Raw genomic sequence first — 12,767 nt, 5'->3', positions numbered from 1 at the left:
GCACTTTACAATGTGAACTTTTTTGGTCCAAGGTCACCAGCTGGAGCTGGTAATGATCAGAGCCAGATTTGGGTTTTGTGACTCAGAGCAGAGCTCCCTCTACAACAAATTGTTAGCTTTATTGTTCCACCTTTCCCTAGGGAGCTGGTACACAGAATTAGTGTGCTGCAAAGTCAGTCATCACAGTGATGATTCTTCTACTCTCAATTGCAAGGGGCAGAACCAAAGAACATAAAAACACTCAAGCCAGTCTTTCCACTCTTCTAGTCTATAATATTGTAATCTTCAACAGAGAAACCAGCAGTAAGTTGTGGATAAGCCTGGTAGTTTTGGGGAGCAGCCTCACTTTCCCTTTAGCCACTGCGCCAAAGCCACACAGTGGATACTGAGAGAGAACTGTAAACCTTCACATTCTGTCTTCCCTGTCACTCCAGTCCTATGACAACTCTTAGCCTCCCATTTCAGTGAATGACTCTTCCTCCCTTTTAAGGCTATCTTTCTATTTATCTACCAGTTATCACTTCTTCTCTCCTCCAACTTCATGTTCTCCTTTTATTCCCCATTAGTTCTTTTATCTTTTGGCACAGGGGATTAGACCCAGGGGCACTTTACCACTACATTTCCATCCCTTTTTAATTTGAGACAGGGCTTTGATAAATTGCTGAGGCTGTCCTCAAACTTGCAATCCTCCTGCTTCAGCCTCCCAAGTCACTGGGTTTACATGCCTGTGCTACCATGCCTGGTTTTAACTGGTTCTTTCCCCTCAATCCAAAAATCTATTCAAAACATTCCTGTCAGTCTATCTCCTCTAGCTAGTGTCCTATTCTCTTTCCTTACTTGAGGTACAAAGCTTCTGGAAAGAATGATCCACAGTAATTGTTCCACCTTACAACCTCCCATTTATTCTGTTTGTATCTCACCACTCCATTGAAACTATTCTTATCAAAGTCACCATGACTTTCAGGTGCTCAATTCTCCCCTTAATGTGCAGTAGACTCAGTCTCCCTACACTGATTAATATTGCTAGCCCTCCTCTCTCAAGTTTCTTCTTTGTCTTTTGTGAGACCAGTGCTTCCTGGTGTTGTTAAAAAAACTGAAACTTGTCGGGCATGGTGGTGCACACCTGTAATCCCAGCAACTCAGGAGGCTGAGGCAGGAGGATTGTAAGTTTGAGGCCAACCTCAGCAACTTAGTGAGACCCTAAGCAACTTAGTGAGACCCTGTGTCAAATAATAAAAGAGGCTGAGGGTGCAGTTCAGTGGCAGAGTAGCCCCTGGATTCAATCCCCCCAGTATTTAAAAAGCAAAAAAAAACAACAAAAAACAAAACAAAACAAAAACTCCTGAAATTTAAACATACCTGACTTTATTTCTGAAATAGAAAATCAGATTTTTCTAATAAAAGTTAAGTACAGATACTGGTTTGCCTAGCAGAAGATAAATTAAATTGATATAATTCAAAAGATAAAACATGCTTGGGAATAGGTGGAGAACATAATTATCTAGTACTAATGAGAATATTCATAGATCTCTCTTCTTAGAAATACCTGGTCGTACTTTTTCAATCTACTCCTCTGATTTTGGTACTTTAAGGAATGGTGTTTTTGAATGTTTTTCTTCCTGAATAGTCTGTATTTTCTCTAAGACTCTTTCATTCCTTTGTGTTAGCTTCTTTTGTATTTGAAGCTTTCTGGATGCTCACACTTGACAGTAATGCCTTAAAAAGCTGACAACAAACTACATGCAGAGGTGGGTCTGCTGACTATAGTATTCACTGAGGGTCATGGGGTTGGGTCAGACACTTGGGAAAACACTCTCATCAGTTCCATCATGTCTTTCCCCATGAGCCTGTCAAAGAATTGAGGGAAGGAAGATGAAGTTCAAGTGTCAATATGCAAACTTTCAGTTGATCCTACTGATTTCAGCATGAATCCTGACCTGCAATTGAGGCTATCCACCTTGTCTTGAGACACTCTGTGTTCCATTCTTCAGAGGATAAACCTCTACTCTTGTCTTCGTGCAGGCATGCACACTTGCTAGGCTATGTGAAATAACTTGGAAATGAGGGTCTAACTGCATCTTAGGCTTTAAAATGCCTACAACACTCTTTGCATATCCATATTCATCTCTGCTTTCTGGTGCTACCAGAGAGGAAGGTTATAGGGAGTTCTGCTGTGTGAGTCAGGTTGTTCCCTAGCTTCTTCCACTGCATGGGTAGGATCTGGTTTACTCTTGCCTGGTGAGGTAGTTACCTCCTCATCCAATGGTTTTCTCACTTTGAAATTTTGCTGCTGCTTTCTCTTCTCTTGTTCTCTTTTCCTTTTTAAGTTTATGCATTTAAAAAGAATACATTTTCCTGATCTCTTATTGGAGTGTTGGGAAATAACAGAGATTAATTTATACATTGATCTACTGCTTTAAGTCCGCAACATTTCTTGCTTGAATTACTGCAAGTTTCCTGACCAATAACTCTGCCTTTGAACTTCTCATTCAATCCAAGATCATGTTAATAACAAATGCCTATCCAAAGTCTATTTAAGTCTTTCCAATATATAAATTTTATCCAATCTGTCTGAACTCAGGTTGCAATTATCTGTCAAAGGTCTGAGACTGTTTGTCCTGTCATAACGTGCTAAGCAGGTTCTTTTAAAGCTTGAATCCAGAAAGATGGAGACAACTATCTTAAAGTCAGTGGCCTAGTGGAAGTCTCCGGGAACCTACCTTGGCTTGACACAGCAGATCCTGCAGTTCTACCAGGTTAAGCTCTAAAGGCTGAATCTGTTTAGTCCTCATTTCAATGTCCCGTAGTAGAGACAGATAGGATACCAGTTTCTCATCATGTTCTAAACAGAGTCGCCGGTTAAACACATTCTATGGAACCAAAAGGAATATTCATTTAGTACTGTCATTCTCCTTTAACTCCCACTTTTAAAGCAGGCAGGATTTCTTGTTAGACAAACAGAAAAAAGCAAAACAGAACAATTTTTACTACATATAAGACAGAATGAAATGAAATGCATTATTTGGTCTGAGTCATTTCAGACCAAGAGGCAAAAATGATTTTATTAACTTCCTCAGAAGTAGAAACTCATAATTATCAAATGACAAGCATCATTTTAGCAACACTTCCAAAAGCTATTTGCTAGTCAATGTAGCATCATCCCAATTTTTCAAGTTAGCTCTAATGGTAGTTTCTGACTTAAAACTCTAGGGCTGGGGATGTAACTCAGTCATAAAGCATTTGTCTAGCAAGCTCTGGGTTCCATTTCCAGCACCACAAAATAAACAAAACAAAAAAGTCTTACAAATTTAAGACAATCAGAGCCAATGCCTAATTTTCCAACAACTAAATTACAGATGATGATAAATCAAGCTATATTTTAGAGAATAATCTAGTACCCTAAAATGTATACATACATACACACAACTATACATTTGTGAACTCTATCCAGTTAACATCAAATAATTTTAACATCAAGTTAGTTATATCTTAAAAAAAAAAATTACAAACATGTCTCTGGGAGACTTACTTGAGTTGCTCTGAGAGGCTCCAGATTTACACTTTCACTCCCCTTTCCCCGAAGCATATCCATGAAGGGAGCTGGTTCACTGTCAGGGCCTTCCCTAAGCTTTTCCTGTGGTACCATTTCCACCTTCACTGTAGAACATGATGTTAGAGATCCTGTTGTTTCTTCACTGGTCTCCAAAATGTTGGAACTACTGACAGAATCCTGTTGCTCTGTACTTTCTTTCTGGGACTCCTCTTTGGGTAGTTTCTCTGGGAGAAGGGATACCAAGACTGTGGGACATCCCTGAATCACTATTCCTTCAAGGGACCCTGCTTCTAGACCTGTAAAAATAGGGTCTGTCATTTCTAAAAATTTCTCTCCATTTGTTTCCTGAGTTGGTGCCATTTTAGATTTGAGAGTTTCACAAAGCTCATGATCACCTTTGCTGTTCTGATGATAAAGATCTTTTCTATTTGAGGATTCTAGATAACTGACTTCTGGATCTACTTTGGAAACTGTAATTTCTTCAAATTTAAGAGCGCTTGTTGAATCAAAAGGTACTTCTTGGTATGTTTCTTCACATTCTTTAGATGGGAAAATCAGATCTTTGGTTTCTGTAGTCTTTGAAGTAACATAGGAATCCTGAAAATAGTTGGTCTCCTGTCTGGTGGTTCCTTGGATGGTCTTATTTGTTTTGGAAATTTGGGGTGCATCTGTAACTTGGGCTTTTCCAACTGATACCTGGTAATGCAGTCCTTCAGATCTCGGGGTCGTAGAAGAGAACGGATGACTCTGGGCCCCACTAGTAATTTCTTGATGTAAATTTTCTCCTGGTTTTAAAGTCAAACAGAGGTTTACATTTTTTACTTCCCCTTCCCTGACTTGTGCAGAGCAGAAGAACGTTAAGGCATCTTGATTTCTTACAGAAATTCCTTTTGGTGTGACTTGGGAAGCAGAGTCTTCAGTTTTACAAATAACAGAAAACCCCATCTCTCTATCAGATTCTTTCTCCCTTTCACTTCTGGTCATTTCCACAGACTGACTCCTTATATTGGAGTCATGCTCGTCTCTAATGGTAGTTTCCTGATCCAACTTTTCTTCAGAAAGATCTTTTGGTCTGCATGGATTGACACTTTCTTCAACAATCATCTCCCTCTTGTCTCTCTCACTTTTCACTCCGATATTCAGTGGTTGCTCCCTTAGCAATCTGTCTGACACTTCACAATTTGATTCTTGTACTTCCCAAATCATTTCCCTTTGATTTTCTTTTGCTTCTGCTATGTCTTGACCTGAGGTAGACTGCTGCATATGAGTTATTATTTCTATGTGTGTCACTCCTTTTTCCTGCTCTACATGTGTATTTTCACCCATGTTATTTCTAGCCATCTCTTTGAGTTTAAAATCAGAAACTGCTGATTGGGGATGTGTCACTGAAACTTGGTCTAAGGATTCACCTTTAAGATTAATAGGACTCAAGACACAGAAAGACCATTTAGCATCTGCAGAAGCTCCCCACTTATTGTGATCTTTGCCCTCCAACTGCTCTAATGAAAATTCCTTGTTCTTTTTTACCTGCTCCCCATCAGAAATTCTTACTTTAACCTTTTCTTGTGCCGACTGACTTTTAATTTGCAAGAAACTCTTGCTTTCTCCTTTATCACAACTCATTTCAGCAGTCTGATTATAAGAAATTAATATATCTTTTCTTATAAATTCATTCTGTAATTCACATCCTTCAATTTCATTTTGCTTTTCCACGTGAGCCTGGTGATCACTGGACGTGAAAGTATTTATATGGATCAGCGTTGCCAGTTCAGGGCTGATAAATCTTTTCTCAACAGCTTCCTTCAAAGTCACTCTCTGATCATTAAATATGTCAACAATTCCTCCATTTAACACCTGGTTAGATGCAATAATTCTGGCCATGTTTTTGTCCACCAATTTCTGTTCCATAGCCGATGCCAACGTCAGTCTTTTTCCTGTGGCTGTGTCTATGATTCCACCAGTACTTGCCTGAGCTTCTAAAACCTTCAATGTAGATGCAAAGTCTACTTTTCCAAGCTGAACTGCTTCAGATAATGGAATCACTTTGTCACTCACCCCATCTTTAATGTCTGAGAAGGGAATTACATCTAGATATCTCTGTCCAGATTCAATATCAATCTTACATTTCTTTATCAATTCTGAGTAGGGAACAATTCTGTAATTCTCAGGATCGACAACCCCATGTATCATTCCTGACGATAGTACTGCTTTATCAGTTAACAGTCTTTCTTTGTTAGCTTCTGCCATGGTCAGTCTCTGGCCAGAAATAAGATCCACAAGGTTTTCACTAAAGACCTGACTTTCTTGAATTTCCCTTTTCAAGTCTGGGGTAATAAGATCTAATTTTATGGCTTCACAGAGGGAAAGAGTTTCCTTTGTTTGAGGATGAAAAAAGTGATGCAGGTTTAAGTTCTCAACTTTTTTGAGTTGCTTGGTTAGATCTTCATCAATCAACCTCTGCTTAAAGGCATTATCAACAGAAAGTCTCATCCCAGAGGTATGGTGAATAATACCTCCATCTATCACCTGCTTAGTCAACAAACGAATGGCCTCTTCTTTCTTCAAAACACCTTGGTCAATGGACTGCACAACTGTTAAAGGGGCTTTGTTGTCAGGGTCCATAAGTCCTACTGTTTCCATTTGTAGACCAATTAATTTCTCCCTAATTAGTTTTTTAGCATCTCTGCCTTTGGAGGCCTTCTCCAAATTTATAAGCTCTGTCTGGTCAGCACTGTCCACCAGACCAAGATTTGAGGCCAAAGTTACTGAAACTTTCTTGCCCCGTTTCAGGTCAACAATTCCACCAGTCACCACCTGACCCTCTAAAATCCTGGTAGCTATTTCCTTGTCAAGAATTCCAGCTGCAACTGCATCCTTTACAGAGCACAGAGTGTGGGTACGGGGATCTAAAACACCACTTATAGCTTTGTCTGCCATGAGAACATTATGTAATAATTTCTCATTCATCAGACCTTCATTGATCACTTCTTCAGTTGTCAAAGACTCACAGGTCTGAGAGTCAAAGAAGCCCCGAAACATGTTCAGTTTTCCCATAAGTTTCAGAGCAGTGTGGCTGGGCACAATGCCTTGGGCTATTGCTTCATTGAGTAAGAGCTTCTGACCTGTTTCTTCATGAAAGATACCACCATCTAGTAGCTGTGCAGATAACATATTTAAGGTGGCTTCTTCAGTCAACTCTGAAGGAGAACTGTGTGACAGGGAAGTTGCACTGCTATTATATTCTCTATCAGTCTTTTCTAACACCATCATCTTACTGCCTGCAATGCTGTTTCCTTCTTGGTTTTGTTCATGGTCATTCCTACTCAAAAGTGATTTATTCATCATTTTCTCTTTTTCCAAAGAATGAATATTCATATCATCCTCCAACTTCAATTCTGATTTAAAACCCAGAGACTTCTCTAACTGAACTTGTGATGTTTTGCTTTGGGACTTTATGAGAGGTCTACCAGTTTCACTTGGAATATATTCAGTCTTAATTGCTTTTGCTTGTTCTCTCTGACATGTAAAGGTAGTATTTCTGGGAGCCTGACATTCTTCCTCTGGTGTTTCAACAGATAGGTCTTTGTCAATCTCCAAGGGCCCACCTTCTGCTTCCTTAGGAGGTACAATCAGGAGGTGTTCTCTGCTGACATTTTCTCTGGTAGATACTTCTGTTTGGTCTTCATTTTTCGTACCAAACAATTGTCTTTGTAACTCTGACTTGACTTTATTTGTGACCTTCAAAGTGTCAATATTTGCATTAATCACTTTTTGTTCTACAGACAGATCCTTTTCAGAGTTTTCTATAGAAGAACATTTTGCTCCTACAGTGGTCTTTCTGCCTTTTGCTTCAGTGTAATCTTCCTGGATAGGATATTCTTCATCCTGATACGAAAACTGGAATTCACACGGCCTCACATTGAGTCCCTCACTACAAGTTTCTGTGATGCTCCCATTAGCTGATTCTTGCAAATCCTCAAGAGTGTCTACTTTCTGACACCCAATTCCAAACACTTCTGGAGAACCTGTTTTATGTTCATGTGTGCATGACAGAGTCTCCATCAGTTCTTGATCTAACAGAAGCAGCCTTTGTCCGTTCTGCACATTAATATAGCTGTGTGTCATCAGTTGAAATAACAGCTTCTCATCATGGCTTGCTATGTCCCCAGACTGGCCCTTGCTGCATGGTAGAGCTGCTGTTCCAGGAGTAGTGCTCAATTTGTTTTGTTCGGAAGAGTCCACTAATTGCATGTGGGGCATCACATCTGGTATACAAATTGATTTTAAGTTATTGGCAAGATCTTTGTCCAAGATACCCTTTTCTATTGCTTTCTTCCAGGACCAAATCTCTGTGGTTGCTGGCAGATATAGAGCCTTAATATGCTGTCGGTTACTAAGGATTTTATGTGCTAGTTCAGTAGACACAATACCTTGTTTTAGGGCATCTGTAATTGGGAGGATCTCCCCAGATTCAGGCCACAGAAAACCCATGAATGACCAGAGGGATTCCAGAATCACAAGGGCGATCTTAGCAGCTACCAGATCATTGCTCAGTGCTTCATCTATTGTCATTCTATGTCCTGTGACAGTGTTGATGATGCCTCCTGTCTGAAGTTGCCTGATAAGAATAGCACAGGCCATATCTTGGTCAATCAAATTATGTCTTACAGCCTCTTCCACTGTAAGTCTGTGTCCTGTTCTCGGATCTACTATGCCACCAGCAAAAAGCTGAGCTTCTAGTAAACGGACAGTGACCTGCCTATCTATTAGCCCTTCCTGAACTGCACGGAAAATACTAACTTTCCGACCTGATTTCAAGCTCACCATTCCCCCTGCCAATTGCTTGACGGGCAGTAATTTCAACCCTGATTCTTGGTGGACAATACACCTTTGCATCAGATCTAATAAACTGATTTTTTCAGCTGTGTTGGGGTCTATCAAGTTTTTGGATGATCTCAGGTGAGACTCTAACACTGAGTGGAGCCAAGTAGAAATGAGGCCTTGTTGAAAAGCCTCTTCCAGGTTAATACAGTTCTCACTTGGGGAGACACTGAAACCTCCAGTGGCCAGGTGTACTTCTAAAACTTTCAGTCCAACTCTCTCGCTGATTATTCTCTTTTCAATTGCTTCCACCACAGAAAAAGGGCCTTTGCTCTTAGTAAATCTGCTTATTAAGGATAGTGCTTCCTGTAGCTCCCAGAGCTGCTGGTACATCTGGGGATTAATGAGGTTTCTGGCCAGGCCCTCCTCCAAAGAGAGCTTTTCACTGGTCTCAGGGGCAATGAGGCCAGACATGACAACCTGGGATTCCAGGAGTACAAGGCCTGTGTCCTGGTCAATGAGGCCCTTTTGCATGGCTCTGAAGATGGGAAATATCTCCACTGTGCCTAGATCAATCACCCCAGCAACTGCTCTGCAACCCTAAAAGAAAAAAATGAAAAAGAAAACTGATCAGAGCCAATGTTGAAGCACAACAGTTGACAGGATTCATTCAAAGTACTACAGTACATAAAATTCTGACCATAAGAAATACCTAGCCTGGGATAAACCCCAACACATAGGAAATATCCTGAAGCGAGCCTGCCAGTGTTAATGCTAAAAAAGTTTTTTTTCTATATTTCAGAATATTTAATAGGACCAGAAGTCCAGGTTACTTGAAGGATGATAGACAGCATTAAGCATATCTGAGTGACAAGCGCTACAAAGGGGCAAGCAGTGAAAGTGAAAGTGAGAGGTCAGCTATTTCTAAGATTACATCATAAGTAAGATTGTTACAGACACATACCAGTTCCCAAAAAGTGAGAATTCAACCCCATATAACAACTTCTCAGTGTTGCAACACTGCGGAAGACTCTGGAAGTAACACTTCTCTGCTGATAGGTACAGCAGGACTGGTCCACAAGATGAGATGAGAGATTTAAGTAGTTCAATAGTCAGGAAACAGTTGTACCTCCTGGTAACTAGGCCCAGGTATACTATACAAGTAAATGGCATTTGTGATAGTCACACTCCTGATGGCTAATGCTTGCTTCTCCCAAGGCAATGGCTCTGCAGTAAATTAGTTCTGGGACTTGGAAGCAAAAAGTCAAGGAGGGAATAGACTAAGGCCCTTTGTCTGTGGAACAACTACTAACTTTTCTTCTGGTCTACTCTAGACTGGGTAGTACAACTATCATGAAGGCATAATACCACAAATTATTAATTTATTCAGAACTGATATTTAATTTCACAATAATCTTATGAAAATGATTATTTTGATCTTTAGTTTACAGATAAGAAAATGAAGCACAGAGAAGTGAAGTTACTTATCCAAGGTCACAAAATTAGTGAGTTCCAGAAATGAACCAAGGCTGGATTCTAAATCTTGTGCTATTCTAGTGACTCCTTAATTAGCTCCAAAGGAGCATGAAAGACAAGTACAGTAGTCATATCTTCCCCCTCCCATTATCTTCTTATGGTTAAGGTCAATGAACAAGCAAACTTCATAAACTGTCAAAATTACCTTGCAAATCCTAGAAACAGTTTCTAAAGAATTCCTATTTTAAAGCCTTTTATCACAGAAAGATGGTATTTAGATTTTACATCACTCAAGTGCTTAACCACTTAGACCCCATTATCACTTCTATTACCCTCCAACTTTTCAGCTCTTCTTATGTTCATTGCCTTCATTTTCTTTAGATAGCTTTTAGATAGCTTTATCTGTCCCATTTGGTCAGTGTTACTTTCTGCTCCTTCTTTAACTCTTTACGACTTATCAATGGAGGTCTTGTTGAAGCAATTGCCAGTCACTTCCCTGGCAGCTAAATAATGCATTTCATTTCTATCTCAGTGAGAATTAAGCTCCTTAAAAGCATGCTTTGCCCATTCAGTGTAGAGGAACAGTACTTGCAGTTTAATATACATCGGATGAATAAATGAGCAAACGGTAAGGAAACCTTAACATCATTAATCCATTTCCCCCCAAATTATAAGAATATGCTCTGAGGATTTCAAGTTTGATTACACAGTTTAAGAAGGCAGAATAGATAGCAAGCAAGGGAAAAGCAGATGTAGTTTACATCTCCATTTCACTGTATGTGCTTAGTTAATGGAATAAACGGCAGACTTTTCCACACTATTAAAAATATTATGTTATTTTTCCCCTGCTTTGTTTTCTGACTCAGCCTATACAGTTTAGTTTGTGTACATTAAACATATATATGATGCAAATCTATTATGTGTCCATTTTATAGAAAGATTAAAGGAAAAAGCTCACTGGCATATGACTCTTTGAGATAACAAAAACATTCCTTCTAGAAAAATCCATGTAAAGCCTATTCAGAAGCAGACATGACAAAGGGAAAAACAGTGTTAAGAACTTCTAATTTCTTCTGTGAGATTCATGAAGTCTCAAAAATGCTGACACTGAAGAAAGGCCTAGAGTCTAGCCAAAGAGAAAAAAATACTACACTGTTTCTTCCAACACCTTCGTAACTGGAGAATAGGCAGGCAGCACTGAACTGGGATGTGATCCAAAGAAATCCATTTCCCTCCTACCAAACATGGACATTATGATCTAAAGGAGCATTAAAAGACAGAGGGAGAGGAAGAAAGAAAACATAAACGGCTTCTACTTACCAAGAGTTGCAGGGCACGCCTCAGGCAGATAAGAGAGAGAGCCTTATGGAGCAGCTCAGCCGTATCACACACACAGTGTAAGCTTGGTGTTAGCGTCCAGCATGCGACTGTTTGTTTTGTTTTGTTTTGCAAAAAAGAACCCCAAACAGGTCGTCCTCTTTTCCCTTTGTGCATTTGTGCTTAAACTCCAAAGGGTTAGTGAAACTTGTAAGCAAGGATGTCAGTTAATCAGAACAATACTTGACATGAAACACACACACACAGTACAGGGGAAACATCATGCTCAATGTAGTGGTGCTCAGCGGCTTGTCTTTCTTTCTTTCTTTCTTTCTTTCCCCCCCCTTTTTAACCTTTCAAATGAGAACTGGATGTTCTCAGCAAGCAATTGTTAAAAACTTTTCACATACTCCCTTATATGGTGAAGCAACAAGCCATTAGAAGTGGGCTACCTTACACAGAAAATGCTATACCAGCACATTCCTTTTGGAAATATACCATCAAATCAGAGCTTGTTCTTTCTGTGGACTTTATAACTCTGGCTTCTAGCACACAAATTTATATCCAAGGACCAGAGAGTCAAGACATATTTGGTCTGAAAATAATTTTGAGCATCACCTAAACCAAATTTGATTATTGCATGAGCTTAAATTTTGGCCTTCCCCACATAAACTGGCCATTGCTTCACAACATAGGAAATAAGCAGGCAAACACACATATATATCCCAGAGACACATGTATATAATATGGTAAGTGTACACACACACATAAATATCTCGGAAGAATTTAGGACAACCAGCAGCAACTATAACGACTTTCATATGCTCTAGGAAATGAACATGGAGTGGGAACTGCTAAAGATGCCACATGATGGGATGACCATGGGTAAAGGGAACCAGCGTCTTAGTCAGTGAAGACAGTCTACCAGTTTGCTTTGAAACAGAACATTTCTAACTGCTCACTACATGGAGGGAAAAGGTTGAGGGTTTTTTCTTTCCAATATTTACAACTCTTGGCTATGAACTTTTGGGTAACAATGCCACTAAGGAGTAATCTTAGTGCCCATGATAATATAAAATATATTTTTTATGTTCTTCTTGACTGCTTTCTGCCACAAAATGGCAGAAGACAAGAAAGGTGAACCAGGTCTAAATACAGTCCTCCATAAGAGCTCTCTGGTGTTTTTGACTGACCAACACATCGTGGAACCCCAGTAAAGAAACACAAGACAAATGGCTGCTAAGGTGAGGTTAAAAATTATGTAACGTTGGTCATAGGAAGCTAGTGATTATGACTCTTGATCAGCAAAGCTCTTTCATATCTTCAAAAGGGACCCTCCCAACATTTGGAGACAAAAACTAGAAATACCTTTTGTTCTGTCTGCTGGACCAACTGGCTCTGGAGCTGCTGAAGCTGGCTTGCTGAACCATCACAAAGGTCGTGGTAAGCCTTATTCAGGGCATCCAGTTGCTCAGAGATCTGCTCCTTCTCTTTTTCTGAGAGCCTGGAAGATGATGCATTAAAGGTCTTTTAAGACAAAAACATTCTCCAAATTTTGCTTTACTGCTTTGCCTTGAATGGATTATTTGGCCACTCTTCC

At 39.7% G+C, this 12,767-nt stretch overlaps 1 protein-coding gene across 12 annotated transcripts in view; it reads right to left on the bottom strand.

Annotated features, from left to right (window-relative positions):
- Window positions 1-12,767, bottom strand: part of MACF1 (microtubule actin crosslinking factor 1) — a 342,663-nt gene that overhangs the window by 134,350 nt on the left and 195,546 nt on the right. For 6 of the 12 annotated variants that reach the window (XM_079112948.1, XM_079112953.1, XM_079112954.1 and 3 more), the window contains exons 36-38: window positions 12,536-12,671; window positions 3,517-8,974; window positions 2,721-2,872 (exon numbers count right to left, since the gene is read on the bottom strand). In XM_079112948.1, coding sequence (XP_078969074.1) covers window positions 2,721-2,872; window positions 3,517-8,974; window positions 12,536-12,671 — 5,746 coding nt within the window. The remainder of the gene's footprint in view (window positions 1-2,720; window positions 2,873-3,516; window positions 8,975-12,535; window positions 12,672-12,767) is intronic. The other 6 variants (XM_079112960.1, XM_079112949.1, XM_079112958.1 and 3 more) reach the window with 2 other exon arrangements.

This window comes from Sciurus vulgaris, assembly GCF_902686455.1.
Source record: "Sciurus vulgaris genome assembly, chromosome: 1".
Classification (NCBI taxonomy): domain Eukaryota; kingdom Metazoa; phylum Chordata; class Mammalia; order Rodentia; family Sciuridae; genus Sciurus; species Sciurus vulgaris.
The sequence above is the reverse complement of the archived record's forward strand: the minus strand, read 5'-3'. Positions and strand labels throughout refer to the sequence as shown.